This window comes from Triticum urartu, chromosome 4A, assembly GCF_056163025.1.
Source record: "Triticum urartu cultivar PI428250 chromosome 4A, HENAU_Tu73, whole genome shotgun sequence".
NCBI lineage: Eukaryota > Viridiplantae > Streptophyta > Magnoliopsida > Poales > Poaceae > Triticum > Triticum urartu.
Window position 1 is genome coordinate 148328245 of NC_141876.1, and position 17301 is coordinate 148345545.

A 17301-nucleotide genomic window follows, 5' to 3' on the forward strand; every position below is an offset into this window, starting at 1 on the left:
GTTTAGCCTCTTCGATCTCGTGGTAGATCAACTCTTGTACAACTCATATTATCAAGAACAATCAAGCAGGATGTAGGGTATTACCTCCATCAAGAGGGCCCGAACCTGGGTAAAACATCGTGTCCCCTGCCTCCTGTTACCATCCACCTAGACGCATAGTTCGGGACCCCCTACCTGAGGTCCGCCAGTTTTGACACCGACAGCCACCCTGCCAGGTCCCTCGGACCTGGTCTTCGCACGCCCCTCCTGAGCGGGACCTTGGTGAGGAAAGGTATGGAGGTTTGTTCGTACGTCAAGGGGGACTCTTGAGCATCACGACTCAGGAGCCTAACTGGGCGCGTAGCCCCTCACCCCTTCGGCTCGTCCTGGTGATCCGGACGATCCAATGGCGGTTGAGGTATGCGCGGGGCCAGGCCTTGCCGACGCAGAACACTAAGGCCTACTCTCGCGTCTCCTTTCCGAGGGTTGTTTGCACGTCAAGGAGGACTCCTGAGCATTGCGACTCAGGAGCCTAACTGGTCACGTAGCCCCTCACCCCTTGGTCTCATCCTGGTGATTCGGACGACCCAACGACAGCTGAAGTATGCGCGGGGCCGGGCCCTGCCAACGCAGAATATTAAAGCAAACATGAAGGAAATCGCACAATCCTAGCAAATTATTACAAAACATATTGTTTCCTAAAAAGTACCAAGCATAAGTTTTTACGCCTCCACGAGGCACGATACATGTTGCAGGAGTTAAAGGGAGGGGAGCGCCACCATCGAGCCTCTTCCTCAGCCTTGGGTACCGCCATCATCCGCAAGGGGAGCCCTATCATCGACAACGTCGCCGTCGCCCGTGCTATCAGCCGTGGTCGTGGGGGCGGCGGTGCCATTAGCCGTGGTTGCGGGGTCGACGGCGAGGAACTTCCGCAGCAGGGCCTCCACCTGGTCCTTCACGGCTTCGGCAGCGGCGGTGCAGCGCTCCAGGTCCACAGGCTCAAGTAAGGCACCGAGTCAAAGCTAGGGTCGCGAAGATGGAGGTGGCTGAAGACGCGCGTCACAGCCGAGGTGGAGAGCGCGCGGGCTTCTCCTTCCACCATGGGGCCAACCCCAACGACAACGCCCTCGAGCGCCATGACAAGTTGTGGGAGCAGCTCGGCGAGGCCTTCCTCCGCAGTCACCAACGGCTCCTTCAACCCCCTCCCGTAGAGATCCCGCGGTGCCTTGCGGGACCTCTGCTCAAGGGAGTCAATGGTGGCATGCCCATCGGCAAGAAGTTTTGCTTTGGCCTCCACCTGGGCCTTCTCCGCTTCCACCTCCTCCTTCAACTTCTATAGGCGGCCGCACTCCGCGGCCTGCTTTTGAGCCGCTTGCTCCAGCTGTGTGTCACAGTTGGCAACTACAGTTTCTCGGGCCTTCAGCTCCTCCTCCCGCACCTCGAGCCGATGGGCCTCGGCAGCCTGCCTATCGTGGAGGGTCTTCAGCTCGGCCTCCGCAGCTCGGCAGTGCTCCTCAGCGGCCTTGGTGTCCTTCACCGCCGCATCACGGGCGACCGCGGCTAGGCGACTACCTGCTCGCCCTCCTCTGAGGCCGCCACGCCCTGGCCCCAGGCTGCCCTCACGGACGCGTTGGCCCGGAGCCATCATGAGACCAGCTCCAGGCGCCCCGACGCCATGCACCAGTAGGGGCCCTGAAGATCGTCCCGAAGCTGGTCCAACACGGAGTGAGCCTCCTCTAGAGCACCGGGCGAGGCAAAAGGACCATGGTTCAGTAGCGAGATGGATGGGGGAGGAGACGGCGCCAGCGCCATGACCGCTGAAGCAGCAGCGACAGAGAGGGTCGGGGGCTCCAAAGCCTTCGTAACCTCAGCAGGCGAGCTGAGGGTGGGCGCCTTCGGAGCCGGCCTGGCCACAAAGGTCGCCTCCTCCTAAGGATGCTCCGAGCCTCGGAAGGACAACCCAGCCGCGGGAGCGCGTGGGCCGGCCCCATCCTTCTGCGCCGGAGGTGGCACGGCCGCGACAAGCTTCTTGGCCTCGGTGGTTCTGCCCCCCTCCTTCTTCTTCTTCGCCACTAGTGTTGGCCTGGCTGCAGGGGAGGCAAACATCAAGACACTACGACAAGAATAGCAAGCAAATACAAGACGGCGCGCTTACTGGTCCATGGCGACGTAATCCCTCGTCCTCTACAGGAGCGCGAGGCCCGCAAGCTTCATTGGCATGGGGTCGTCGTGCCCTCAGGGGCAGACGGGAGCACAGCCAGCTCTACCATGGTGGCGGCTGGTGGCGAGGCAGAGGCGTCACCTCGGGAGAGCAGCGCCGACCTGCCCTTCTTCGGGACCCCCAACTTCAATTTCTTTGGAGGGGTGCCCCTGGACCTCGTGGTGACTCCGGCGGAGCGCGGAGACTCCTTGACCGGGTGCTCGTCGGCGTCGTCGGTGTCGGAAAGGACACGGAGGAGATCGGTCTGGCGCGGGGGAGAGGTATCCCCCGCACCTTCCAGGGTTGCCTCCGAGTCTGCCCTCTCCTCCTTGTTGGACTTGTCGGAGGACACCGTCACCGGGGAGCCCGGGGGCCGGGAAGGCTCCAGAGGCACGAGCCCGTGCTCGTCGAAGACATGCATGGCGTCGGCAATCTTCTGCCCGTTGGGGCGGCGGTACAGCGGAAGATGGGTGTCCGGGGGGCAACCCTGGTCCTTCCCAAGCAAGGTGCGCACGGCCTTGTTCAGCTCCTCATCGGAAAGGTTGTTCGGGCACAGCCGGAGGTCGCCTTCCGCGCCCTTGAGCCTCCACAGGAGGCACGAGCACACCTGGAGCGGAGCCAGGCGCTGCATCAGGAACTCCTTGAGGATCATGGCTCTCATCAGCTTCTCCACCTTCGGGTCGTCCGACTTCAGATCGGCCACCATCTTCTCCATCAACTGCCCCGCCCGGGGATCGGTGAGCTTCTCGTGAGACCATCCTTCGTGGGGCGTCGGCAGCCCGGTCGGTAGCTCCGGTCGAGGGTAGGAGCACTTGGCGTCCATGAAGATCCACTTGTTCCGGAAGTCCTCCACCTTCTTCCTGGCCCACGAAATCGCGTTGCTTCTGTTGGCCGCAATGAAGTTGGCGCACCCCGAGCACTGGTCGCCATTGACCCGAAGGTAGAAGAAGAGGCGGAGCAGCGCCACGGAGGGCATCACCCCCAGAAATGCCTCACAGTAAAAGGCGAGGATTGACAGGAGGAGGATGGAGTTGGAGTGAAGATGGAGGGCGTGGAGCTTGTAGTGGCGAAGAACAACGTAGAAGAAGCTGGAGAAAGGGGAAACTAGCCCCGCGAAGACACTGTGCAAGACGAAGGGGTAGAAGGTGCCACCCAAGGTTTCTGTCTTGGCAGAGCCGACCCGAAGCGCCGTCTCTCCCCCCTTGTTACTGCTGCCCGCCGTCAGTTGGAGCGTGGCGGTGAGGTGCTTCTCCTCGGCAATGGTGGATGCGCTCAGGGTAGGCTCGAACCAAGAGGGTGAGCGCGCAGCCGTAGCCGAGGGCTTCGCCTTGTCGGTGGCCATCGGTCGCGGGCTTGAGGAAGAAGTTCGGCGGATCTGGAGTTTTTCTGGATAGAAGGAGAAGAGGATCTGGAGCAAGACAAAGGAAGGGCTATGAAGGCTTCACAACAGGCGGCAGCCTTTTGTCAGCCAGGGACGGTTGCCGAGGCATCGTGGGGAAGCGGAGGCGTCCATGTCCCATCAATAGCCACACGTCAACCGAGGCCACGGGCGGTTAGGTCCCGCAGCGCTCCGCACTTTCCCTTTGGCTTCGCCTCGAAGCCAAGTTTGAGCGCGCCTTGGGCCCGGGGGCTACTGTCGGCATTCTAGGAATGGGGGTACCCAGACTTGCCTGCTTGCGGCCCACGGTGTGGCTCCATCGACGGCTTGGTACGACCCAAGTTCAACATCGACAACTCAAGACCCTCGCGAGGGGCCAAGCCCCGCAAGGCGGACGACACCAAGACCTCGACGTGGGGCAGCCACCCCAGGCTAGCTCCCGAGGAGCAGAGATATCTATGCAAGGTTCACCTCGCGAGGTTCAAATGACGTGAGCCATGATGACCAAGGCCAGGCGGGCGCCAGCGGGCGCAGTGTACCAGTTTCCTCTTTGGTGCTAAGGGGGCAAGCGCAGGCGCGGAGTCCCGAGCAATCAAGCAAATGTTTCCATTTCGGTGCAACAAGACCAAGACCACCAGGACGACAGGATGGAGGTCATCACCGAGCCCGCCGTGGCGTCACCACCAGAGGCTTTTGTAGGCGAAGACCACTTTTGTCAGGGTAGCATGTACTAGTTGTCTCCCTTCGAATTTGGCCGTTGTGGGATCCCTTCCCGCCTTCATTTGGGAAGAGGATCAAGGCCACTATAAATAGGACCTAGCCACCACCATAGAGGGGGAGATCATCCTGAGAGGATACGGATCATTCAGATCATCCTCACACACACCATCTCATCGAGCACAAGAACACCTCTCCTCCTGAGGTCGTTCTCCATTATACTAGTTCATCCTCAGCCCCTCGAGGCCAATCCACCACAAAACATGAGTAGGGTTTTACAACACAAGGTGGCCCGAACCTGGGTAAATTGTTGTGTCTCTTGTCCATTTAGTTCATCGAGCTAGGCCGTGAGATTAGCGAGCAGGCAGATTGGGGAGGACGAGTTCTTCGCACGCACCCCAGAGTTCGAACCTCTCAAGGGTCTGCGGAACCCGAAATCCAACAATATATGTTACCCAAATGTTGTTACCCAAGTTCTTAAATTTTCATGGAAAGTATTAGTATCATACATAGTTCATTGAGTTTAAGCGTGTGACCGATGTCCAGAAGGCATTTGCATATCAACTGTCCATATTGCAAATTCACACACATGTTAACATAAGGAAACATATGTGTAACTTACTAATCATCGCACACGAGTACTCACAGACGTATCATGTGCGATACTCCTAGCCACTGCAAGCAACTAGTTTGCATTTTCCAAAGTTTTTTGTACACACAAAATCGCACACGAACTAACTATATTAACCGCTTGTGTTGCAATTTCTCATCGCAAACATTTCATCCGAGTCGACTGTTTGCCAGTTATCACACACATCTTGTTTACATGACTCGTTTGTGTTCTATTGGCTCATCGCAAACAGTTCATCCATGTGAACTGTATGCCGCATATCACACACATCTTGTTAAGTTGAACCATTTCTGTCGTGTTCCCTAATCAAAAACAGTACGTCCGAGTGCCGTATACCGCACACACATTGATATGGCTGCCCGTTTATATTGTTCTGCCTCATCACAAATAGTTCGAATGGATTAACCATGTGCCCTGCATCACACACGCAACTAAAATCTGAACCGTGTTTGATGGCTCCGCCATCGCAAAAGTTTTGAACCTTTTTTGACAGTTTTTTACACCACCATTTACGATTAATGCATCGCACACAGTTTCGTCAAAGGGTCTCTGATCGTAGTATCGCGTTAGCGGTATCCTGCAGTAGTGTATGTAGACATGACCGAGACACCTCTCTGGTCAATAACCAATAGCGGAACCTAGATGCCCATATTGGCTCCTACATATTCTACGAAGATCTTTATCGGTCGAACCGTTATGACAACATATGTAATTCCCTTTTTCCATCAGTATGTTACTTGCCCGAGATTCAATCGTCGGTATCTTCATACCTAGTTCAATCTCATTACTGGCAAGTCTCTTTACTCGTTCCGTAATACATCACCTTGTGACTAACTCCTTAGTCGTTTTCTTGCAAGCTTATGATGTGTATTACTGAGAGGGCCCAGAGATACCTCTCCGATACTCGGAGTGACAAATCCTAATCTCGATCTATGCCAACTCAACAAACACCTTCGGAGATACCTGTAGAGCATCTTTATGATTACCCAGTTATGTTGTGACATTTGATAGAACACAAGGCATTCCTCCGGTATCCGGGAGTTGCATAATCTCATAGTCGAAGGAATGTGTACTTGACATTAAGAAAGCATAGCAACAAAACTGAACGATCATTATGCCAAGCTAATGGATGGGTCTTGTCCATCACATCATTCTCCTAATGATGTGATCCCGTTATCAAATGACAACACATGTCTATGGTTAGCCTTAACCATTTTTGATCAACGAGCTAGTCTAGTAGAGGCTTACGAGGGACACGGTATTTGTTTATGTATTCACACATGTATTTAAGTTTCCGATCAATACAATTCTAGCATGAATAATAAACCTTTATCATGAATAAGGAAATATAAAATAAAATAACAACTTTATTATTGCCTCTAGGGCATATTTTCTTCACCTAAACCCCATACCCCCTTTGTTCTTTCATTGAAAGACCAAATAATATGTTTGAGCCCCATCGTTTTACCCTTAGTAGCAACAATACAAATATGTGCCTTCCAACTCCTGCTGTCACAGAGTAAGGACACCGCAAGATTGAACCTACTACCAAGCACCTCTCCCACTAAAGATAAATCAATCTAATTGGCCAAAAGATATAAATATATCAAATAGAAATACAAGGTTATAAAATCACACATAAATAAAACTCAGAAAAGACTCAATTACTTTCAAAAATAATCTGATCGTAAACCCACGATTCATCGGATTCTAACAAACACATCGCAAAGATTACATCAAGTGGATCTCCAAAGAGATCATTGTGTTGAAGACCAGGGAGAGAGAGAGAGAGCCATCTAGCTACTACTATGGACTCGTAGGTCCTGTGGGAACTACTCACACATCATCATGGAGGCGGCAAGGTTGATGAAGATGACCTTCATGATCCATTCCCCTCTGGTAGAGTACCGACGGAGGCCTGCAGTTGGGATCATGGAAGAACAGAGGCTTGCAGCGGCGATAAAATTGTCTTAGATCTCGCTCTGGGGGTTTTTGGAATTTAGGGAATTTATAGCGCTGGAATTAGGTTAAATGGAGAAGTGTGGGGCCCACAAGCTCAGGTGGCGCCCCCGAGGGCGCACCCCTTGAGCTTGTGTCCCACCTGCAGGTCTTTTGGCCCTCCTCTGAAGCTTCTAGGGTCTTTTCTGATCCATACAAATCACTGTAAAGTTTCATCATGTTTGGACTTTGTTTGGTTTTCTGCAAAACAAAGAAATATGTAAAAAAAAAGAACTTGCACTAGGCACTGAGTTAATAGGTTAGTTCCCAAAAATGATGTAAAATGGCATATAAAGTAGACAATATTGATAATATAATAGCATGAAATAATAAAAATTTATAGAGACGTTAGAGACGTATCATTGTCCTATGACGCATCGGGGGTCTGACTCCACAGTGTGCGACTTCGCGTAGTTTCCACCAGGTGTGGTCATGTGCGTCTCGAAGAATGATGCGGTGCCTCGTGGTACCTCACCACCCATTGCATCGCTTTGCGTGTGCCGGCGCATGCATTTGTGGTGGGGCACGCCCTGTCGGGACCCCGAACGACTATCCCGCCCATGTGTTCGGCTGCCGGGACCCCCAACGGAGCGAAGTTGCTCTAGTGAAAGATCTACGACACAAGGGCCGCAGAGCAGCAGCTCTAGACACGGAGGCGGCGACGTCCCCTTCGTTGGGGATGACGGGCCAGGAGGTGGCTTCATGTGGCAATGTCTGGGGAGGCGGGTCAAGGGAACGTGTATCTGGGTTCGTCATTGGAGGCGCGTGGTGGCCGAAGCTTTCTTCGGTGCCGATGGCCCTTGATGCGGGAGATTCGCAACCCTCTGGGGTTTTCGGATCGGAAGCCAACGATGGGTTCGGGAAGGTGCAACCGTCGGTGAAAATCACACCGACTTCGATCATGGCGGACAATGACGGCGCATTTTCGTCTTTTCCTTGTTGGAGGCGTCATTGTTGTAGTTGTCATCTTCCCGCACACGCTACTATGGGGGAAACCCTAGACCTGGTCTCTCGGATCGGACGATGGTGGCGCGCGATGCTGCTTTTCATAATGGGGGCATCGTTTTTCTACATCATGCGTTGGCTGCAGGGGTCCTGAGGTGGAGCGACGTGGTCTTTCGAGTCGAAGACAACGAGTCTTAGCGGCGCGGTGTAGCCAGATCTCGGCGGCGGACTCTTGATGATGGACGAGCGTAGGACGATGGTGCCATCTAGCGTCATGGTGGCGTCGACGGCAACCTGGTCAAGATCATTTCATTGATCCCTACACTGAAGATGATTTCACAGAAGACGGTGGTGGAGACTTTTGGAGCGTCCGCATGCATTGTGCGTTGCGGATCTGTTGAACCGGTTTTAGATGATATATGTGTAGAGGTGAGGCCAAGGCAAGCGACCCTAATCATGACCATCATTATCATCAAGTTTGTAAGTGGAGTGACTTTTGTCACCTAGAAGGTGGATTTGAAAGGATTGATGTTTTATCTTGTAAGACATTGTTGAACGATATAATAATAATTGTGTGTATCACTCGATGCAGGGGCCGGGGTTCAATCTCTATTTTTGAAGAATAACGTCAATAAGACAACCCGCAGTGGAAGTAACATAAAACAACCCACAGTGGGAGTAATATAGGTGGTAACATCACACATATCTAGACAAAATAGATGATGCGGCAAGCAATTAATAAATAAAGAGAAGCATGTAGTAACATATCTAGTTTTACTAGTAGTATGAGTAACATCACACTTATTTAAGATAAGATGAATCTATAATCTAATAAATGAAGTGTTGCATAGCACCACACATAGTATGTTACTTCCCACTATAGAGATAGTAACATATGTTTGTTACCAGTCTAAGTACTCCCCACTGTGGCTAGTCTAATACTATTGCCTTGTGAGTTGTGACCATTGAGTTCTTTGGCTAGTCTAATACTATTGCCTTGTGAGTTGTGACTATTGAGTTCTTCGAATTAAAGAGGGACGACTACCAGACATGACAAACTCGAAGCTAATGTATGAACTAAGGGCATCTCCAGCAATTTGTATGTTAGCTTGTTGATAAATATGCCATGTCATCAATCAACATCTTAACATACAACAACTTCAATAGATTGTACTATGTAGTTTGCCCAATAGGATATGAGATAATAAATAAGATACTCTCATTCTACATTGAAACTTGTGCAAGGGGTGTTGGTTCAGGACATCTTCAACAATTGTAAGATAGTTGCTGATAAATTTGCCATCTAGGACATAGTGATGATGTGGCATGTAATAAATATGGAGAAAGAGCCAAGTTGTATGTAAATTAACCAACAATATTTGCACAAGCTCCAAGGTGAAATAGAGAGCAATCATATTTATTTTCTCACCATCTATTGGATAACTTAGCTACAAGCTATTAGAATAGTTGTATGATAGTGGTTAATGATATGGACATTTTAACAAGACTAACATACAACCTGACGGAGATGCCCTCATGTACATACAACCTTCCTCTCTTTTCTCATTTATTGTATGACACATCATAAAAAATTCATGTGACAAAATCTACAACCATTGGAGATGCTCTAACGCATCCTCGGGATTCAGCAAGACATAGAGATACCCTGGGCTTGAAGCTAATGCGTCAGCAGCTAAGAACAAGATCAGACTAGAATTACCCAAGACCCTACATATAGTCCTGGCTTTATTGCGAATTTCAAATGTATCCACTGGCAGCACATGCACAGAAGTAACATAGTTCACATGTTCTACTACTTACTACTCCCTCCGTTCCGAATTACTTGTGGCAGGTATGGGTGTATCTAGATGTATTTTAGTTCTAGATACATCCATTTCTGCGACGAGTAATTTGGAACGGAGGAAGTACTTTCAGTGCGCCATGTTCTTTTGGAGGACGCAAACACCTTACATACGACTCAATAAACCCACTGAAAAACCCAAGAAACACATCCACAGTGGTTGGCTGATCCACTACTTGACAGTTGTGAGTTGTGACCTACATGCATCTTCCCCTGAGCAGCAATGCATATTCATGGCCTGATCTCTAGGCCTCTTCTTCGAGCAGCATCCGATCAAAGTGCCACACCCCTGCATGCATACAAACCATGCAAGTAAAACATCCGATGCCGCAGCAATATCAGTTGCTTTTCACAAGTACAAACTAACCGTGCCCTTTGCCGATTCTCCTAAGCTGCGTCACGTACTCGGAGATCTTCTTCACGGCGACAACCTTTCACAAGAATTTAGCAGGAGTTATTCGGTCAGCAAAGCACAAAATGAAGCAAAGCATCTCAAGACTACGGTGTGTGTGTGGCAGATCTGACTCTCTGTATTGAGGCGGTTTTATTTTTACCTGCTCCTGAAGAAATTGACTCTCAACAAAGTCGCTCAGCTGAGGATCGTTGCACCTTGTTGCCACCTGTTAAATTTTGGAAAAACAGTTTAACTATGGGGTGGCGCAGTATTGCATGTACTGGTTCTGATAAATCAATCATGAATTCATTTGGTCCCAGTCGCACACAGATCCCTTTTACAATAACCTCCTTGCAAGCATGAAGGAGCAACTTACAGAGTGCAGGTTGTGCAGCTTCTCATTCACGAGCTTTTCAAGAGCTAGAGCCAACTCCATTGCTGAAACACGTGAGAGGTTCAAGTTAGAATACAGGAGGATTTCACAAGCTAGGTTCCACAAAATGAAAGCAGCAAATGAGGCAAATATATGGATTTTAACAGCTTGCTAGTTTCTTTCCGATTGTTTCGTGCCCTTGTCTATTCATATGTTTTCTAAATTAAAGCTTTTCAAACACAACACCGTTTTCGGTGAGCACACATAGGGTAGTGACAGTTTTTCATGATCAGACATGATCAAATTCAAAGAGTTGTTTTATGGTACCCTCAAACTAATATAAGCCATCCATTTGTTCTGATCTGATGGATAGGATTGTTTGGCACTCCAGTATAATGCCTTGGGGTACTGGGTTCGGCTCCTCTGCAGTCAAGTAATCACTGTACAGGTACTGCAGCTGTCCAAATCCACCGTCCGTTACAATCCCACGGCTCACCTTCCTTCCCCCACCCTTTGCAGCAGTGGAGGCCGTAAGAGCAACTCCAACGGGCCGACCCAAACGGACGATGATTTCGTCCGCTTTTTGTCCGTTTGGGTCGGCCGCCCGCCCGGCGTCCGCCCTTTTTTCATATGGGTCGGCAGCGCGCCCAACGCGCCGACCCATATTTGCAGGCATGGCCGGCTGGCCGCCCATTTTTGTATTGCATTCAACAAATTGTGAAATCAAAATTTAACAAACAAAATAGTCCGCCCAAATAAATAGTATAGTTTTACAGGCCAAATAAAAATAAAAATGTTTCACATAGTTTTACGAACGAATAAAAGAAGATACATCTATTGGTTGCCAACATGAGTCCACATATGCTCAACCAAATCATTTTGCAGTTGCACGTGAGTTTCCCAATCACGCATGTCTTCATGAAACTGAGTGAACTGCTCAAATGTTGCCGCTACTCCATGCTCAGGCACAACATTCTCACCCTGAAACTGAAAGCCTTAATTGTACAGACGTTCCGGGCGCTCGTCTTCTACGATCATATTGTGCATGATCACACAAGCAGTCATCACCTCCCATAGTTTCTGCATGCTCCAAGTATTAGCAGGATACCGAACGATGACCCATCGAGATTGCAGAACACCAAAGGCACGCTCGACATCCTTTCTAGCACTCTCTTGCTCTTGGGAAAATCTTTTCCTTTTCTCTCCAACAGGTTTGGGTATTGTCTTTACAATAGTGGTCCACTGAGGATAGATACCGTCACGCAAATAGTACCTTTGTCGTAGTTGTGGCCGTTGACAGTAAAGTTCACCGGTGGGCTGTTGCCTTCGGCAAGCCTAGCAAACACCGGCGAGCGCTGAAGCACGTTGATATCATTGTGTGATCCAGCCATGCCAAAGAAAGAGTGCCAGATCCAGAGATCTTGAGACGCCACTGCCTCTAGTATGACAGTGCAAGCTCTGACATGTCCCTTATACTGCCCTTGCCAAGCAGAAGGGCAGTTCTTCCACTCCCGGTGCATGCAGTCTATATTGCCAAGCATCCCCGGGAAGCCCCTGCTAGCATTCATCGCCAGCAAACGGGTTGTATCTGCAGCTGTCGGCTCTCTCAAGTACTCAGGGCCAAACACAGCAATCACAGCCTTGCAGAACTTATACAGGGACTCTAGGCATGCAGACTCGCTCATACGGACGTACTCGTCAATGAGATCACCGGGCACTCCGTATGCGAGCATTCGGATGGCGGCAGTGCATTTCTGATAAGAGGAGAAACCAATCTTGCCGACGGCATCCTCTTTGCACTCGAAGTAGTCATCATAGCCGACCACTCCCTCTCTAATACGGTTGAAAACATGCCTACTCATACGGAACCGGCGGCGGAATTTGTGATGTTTGAACAACGGGTTTGTTGTATCAAAGTAGTCCTTCCAGAGAAGGAAATGCCCGCTCTCTCGGTTAAGGTGGCCCGGAATGGAGCCACGGAACAACGGCCGCTGGTTGTTGAGGTGGTGATGGACCAACACGGCAGCCAATATCTCCTCCTCGTCGTCGGACGACGAATCGTCGGAGTCGCAAAGGAAATTGTGGAAAAAGAACTCGTCGGCGGAGTCCATTTTCGTACCTTGGCAAACTGTCGAACAGCTTGCGGGCGTCAAAGAAGGAGACGGCCGGCGAGGGGAGACGCGGCGCCCACAGACCAGCTAGCTGCCCGGCCGGCGTCCGACGAGTGTGACGGCGTCCGACGAGCGTGCCGGTCGTATGTGGCGGGGGCGGCGAGGCGTCTTCCTGGTCGCGGGCGGCTGTGCGGTGGGGGAAGCGACGGCGGGAACTAGTTTGCTCCCCGGCGGCGGCGGGCGACTGGGGACAGGGGCGGCGTTGCTGGGCGGATGTAGAGGCGGCGACAGCTGGAAGAGTCGCCGCAAAAATGGGCGGCGGCGTTGGTGACGGAGGAGGCGGGGGGCGAGGGTTGCTTGTTGGCCAGGGGGGAGGGAGGCCAATGTGCCACAGACCAACGGGCCCGGGGACAGGAAGAGGGCGAGCGCGCACGCGTCCGTCTTGTGTCCGCGCCGACGCAAATCAGGCTCAAAAATGGGCCGGGAATGGGTCGCCTGCGGATGAAAAACGGACGCGCGTCCGTTTGGGTTGGCGCGTTGGGCCGCCTTTTCTGTCCGCACCGACCCAAACGGACGGCCGCGGACGAAATGGGTCGCCCCATTGGAGTTGCTCTAATGAGCTCGACCACGGCGGCCGGCGGAAGTGCACGGGTAAAAAACCAGCCGCCACATAGCCTCATTGCCTTAGTGTGTGCATCACCACTGCGCTGATCGGGTCCGACGTGCTGCACTACGGGACGCCCATGCCGAAGTATTACCACCCTCCCGTCCGGCCTGCGCAGCGCCGCCGGCCGCCGAGTGCGTCGCACAGCTCCGGAGCACGGCTTTGCCCGGGTAGGAGCCGTCATGGATGGATGCTACTGCTTCCGAGAACGAGGGCGCCTTTGCTGCCGACGTCGACAGCATCCAAGTGTTCGCCGGTGAGGAAATTTTTCTTCATGCACCGGACACATGAAAACACTGCCGAAGTACGGGACGCCAACATTGGACTGCCCTCCTGATGCGCCGGAGTACATGCAGGACGCCGATGCTCGTGTATGTTACGCCAAATGTGCCTGCGTAGGCCGACCTCCGCCTATGGTCCATGCTCCGCCTGATCATGGTGCTGCTCTTCGCCAGCATCATCTGCTACTGCTATACATCAGCGCTTCTCTCCGACGGCACCTCATCCAGCGACCCGAGCCACGACGAGCGCAACTACGCAAATGCACCAGCTAGTAAGGCTATGTGGCGGTCGATTCCTTACTGATGAGCTTCCGCCGGCCGCCGTGGTCGCAGTCTTTAGGAGCCTCCACTACTGCAAAGGGTGAGGGGAGGAAGGAGAGCCAACAGATTGAAACGGCCGGCGGATTTCGGTAGCTACAGTACCCGTACAATAATTACTGGACTGCAGAGGAGCCGAACCCTGGGGTACTACCGTTAAAACTTGGGGAGTACCACCACTTCGAGGGTAATTTGGTAATTAGGACTAGATTGTTAATTCTCCACTAATTAAGGGATAAAATCAACATGCTGGCGGCGATTAAGCTAGCGACCGAGCCATGATTCACGGGATGCATAGAGAAGGACTTCTTCACATCCCAAAAACAAAATCACATCAGATCTCAAGAGAGATAAAACACGATGAGGTGAAATAATGCAACTATTAGTAATTATGTGATTGTTGGAATTGGAAACATGAACCAATTGCTTGACAACGCTAGGAACAGAGGTGCATGCAGTGCGCAGATCCAGCGGAGGGCCGTGTCGCCGGCGGCTAAGTTGCCAGATTTTCATGCATGTGCGTGAAAGGGCCTGAGGACGGCTCCTCCGGGAGGATGCGGCAAGCCGGCAACCGTCATTGTGCACGATCAGAGGCGGCGGGCGTGCGCTTGATCGGATGAGTGTTTTTTCTTTTCTTTTTAAGCTGGTCGTATTAGGAAATTAGATCACGGGAATATCTCAACATTATATCTAAACTAAGGAGACAAAAAGTCTAAAGTGCCCTCTCAAATCAATGGTGAGATTTTGTTGGTACTCCCACCTCTATCTATGGAGTACCAGGTCACTGGAGACCAGCTGCATAACTGATCAAGAGCTAAAAATTGACATCTGTTTGACTGAGGTCATGTTCAGTTGATAATCAGCTACTCCCTCCGTTTCTTTTTAGTCTGCATATAAGATTTGGTCAAAGTCAAACTTTGTAAAGTTTGACTAACTTTATAAAAAAAACATCAACATCTACAATACTAAAGTTATATGTTATGAAAATTAATTTCATCATGCATCTAATAATACTGATTTCATAGTGTGAATGTTGATATCTTTTTCTAAAAACCTAGTCAAACTTTACAAAATTTGACTTTGACCAAATCTTATATGCAAATTAAAAAGAACCGGAGGGAGTATATAGCTTTGCATATACCTACAACTTACCCTGTAATCTAGCAAACTACTCCCTCCGCTCCATAATTATTGTCGTGGTAATTTGAACTAAAAGCACGACAATAATTATGGAACGGAGGGAGTAATGTTACTTTTCCCGGGTAATTAATCTGGCCCCTTTCTAAGAACTGAATATGCATAAACACCCACAACCATAAATAAACTTACCATACAGAGCATCCCCTTTCTCAGAGTGGTCGAACTCTGTCAATGGGGTCACGATAGACTGGAGCCTCACCCGCCCTCCACGTCTGTTCTGATGGACACACACAAGAATACACCAAGCATCATCCATCAGTTTCTAGCTAGCACGCAGAGGACAATGGTATTAATAATTTAAAGGTCAAGGGAATCATTGATACCTGGTACTCCATAAGCATCTCCGCGTGTTCCCTCTCCTCGTCGCTCGATTCCTTAAAGAACCTGGAGAAAAGAAACAGGCGCATATCAGAACCAAAGCTTTGTTCAGAAAATTGTACTGGTAGCTTTAGTAATGGAAGACAGCTACAGCACTGTGCATACTTGGCAAAGCCCTTGAGAGCAACATTGTCCCGGTCGAAGTAGGCGTAGAGGGAGTGGTACGCGTACGAGGCATTGTACTCCACACTGCAATGCAGACATACAGTATTAGTTTTCCTCTAATCAGGACCAGATGCAGGCGCTATCTAGCGAGCTAAGGATGGTCAAGTAACTCAAACCAAAACCATCAGTCCTTTGTACAAATTTACAGTAAAATCTGCAGGCACAAATTGCACGCAGTCGATTTATCAGGATGACGAGGCGCATAGCGGTGGCGTGGGTTTACTCACTTGATCTGCTCGTTGATGGCGGCCTCGCATTCGTCGACGAACTTTTGCCTGGCGAGCGACTGGCCCTCGGCCTGCGGCACGAGCGAAAGCTCCCCCTTGAGCTCCTCGAACGGCTGGAACATCACACCGCTGAGGAGTACCTCCTCTTTTTTCCCCTTCCCCGCGGCCCTGCACGCCGTCGACGACACTTTCGCTAACGGCGGCAGCCTCGCATAACCGTGGGCCGGGCTTGACGCAGAGAGCTGGCTAGCCGCGGCGACGGCGGCCGGAGACGACGCAATCCTAAGAAGCATCTCGAAGAGAAGAAGATGGAGGCGAGTGTGGGGAACTGGAAGTGGGCGTGGAAGACCAAAGTGGAGAAGGAGGAGATGGGGATAGCTGGATAGGTATAGCAAAAAATAGCTCGTAGGATATGTGGGTGGATTACACGTGGATTTCGGAGGGAGTACAAAATTTGATTCCTACCCAACAAAATACTCAGATACATTTGGACGACAACTAATTTCGGACAGAGAAATTATTGTTATCTTACTATTAAACAGAGGATACGGCTTGCCTGCTTCCTCTCCATACTTCCATCCGTGCTCCCACTTTATTCTATGGTTGACTTTTTTTTCCTTTTTTCTTTCTAATCTAATCATCTCCCCTTCCCCTCTCCCTGATTTTAAGGGAGTGGGGTCGGGTCTTATTTTGTTCCAATCAAATCAAGCCACGTACGCGGGAACACGGATGGGCGCACGCGCGAGGAGTAGGTAAGTCTCGTCCTTAAACAGGAACTTGTAATCTCACTTCCTTGTCTTCAGAATTTTCTCCTTTTATGATCTTTTTTCCACCTTCTATGTTCCCGACTTTCTTCATTCCATACATACCAAATAGGTTTTTTCTTCATTGGTTTTTTAATCCCTTCTGGGTCAGACGGCTTCTTACCCGAGCGAACCAATCTCCCTACCTATGGCGTATCCTAAATGGTCGCCACCGTCGATGGCTCCTCTCTTTCCCTCAATCTCGTTCTTCTTCTTCTTTTTGCGGGTGAGCACTTGTATTACTCAACTATTCAAGTCCTTACAATCAATAGCATTTAGCTTTAAAATAAAATCAGGACCATAACCCAGCTATGTCATGGTTCTTCCTTCAGCTCGAGCAAAATTAGCTAAGCTATCGCTAACACTATTTTGGGTATGATTTATATGAGTAATATAAGAATCACAAAGAGACATTAGATGTCTAATCTCTTTAATAAGAGATGAGTAAATCGATCTATCAGCCTCCTTTGTCTGGACAAGCTTGACTGCAATAGTAGAATCCATCTCGATCATAATACAATGACCACTTCTCTAAAGGGCAAGAGACAATCCCTTCATGCAAGCACATAGTGTTGCTTCAAGAGCATCACGTGAAGGAAATATGCCCTAGAGGCAATAATAAAGTTGTTATTTTATATTTCCTTATATCATGATACATTTTTATTATTCATGCTAGAA

At 50.3% G+C, this 17301-nt stretch overlaps 1 protein-coding gene and 1 pseudogene across 1 annotated transcript; both read right to left on the reverse strand.

Annotated features, from left to right (window-relative positions):
- Positions 1–9556: 9556 nt before the first annotated feature.
- Positions 9557–16192, reverse strand: LOC125551149 (ferritin-1, chloroplastic). Its single transcript, XM_048714305.2, has 8 exons — positions 15821–16192; positions 15534–15617; positions 15374–15434; positions 15180–15267; positions 10480–10541; positions 10264–10329; positions 10077–10140; positions 9557–9998 (listed from the first exon to the last, which is right to left on the reverse strand). The coding sequence occupies exons 1-8, from the start codon at positions 16111–16113 to the stop codon at positions 9955–9957; spliced, it is 762 nt and encodes a 253-aa protein (XP_048570262.1). The 5' UTR covers positions 16114–16192; the 3' UTR covers positions 9557–9954.
- Positions 10550–15169, reverse strand: LOC147975183 (uncharacterized; annotated as a pseudogene).
- Positions 16193–17301: the final 1109 nt, after the last annotated feature.

What these genes read in the sequence shown, in the direction of transcription:
- LOC125551149 (XM_048714305.2), bottom strand. Translation starts at nt 16,113, where the DNA reads ATGCTTCTTAGGATTGCGTCGTCTCCGGCCGCCGTCGCCGCGGCTAGC. An exon ending in GCCATCAACGAGCAGATCAA is followed by an intron (nt 15,618 to 15,820) that starts GTGAGTAAACCC and finishes TCTGCATTGCAG; the next exon opens with TGTGGAGTACAATGCCTCGT. An exon ending in GAAAGGGGATGCTCTGTATG is followed by an intron (nt 10,542 to 15,179) that starts GTAAGTTTATTT and finishes CACGTGTTTCAG; the next exon opens with CAATGGAGTTGGCTCTAGCT.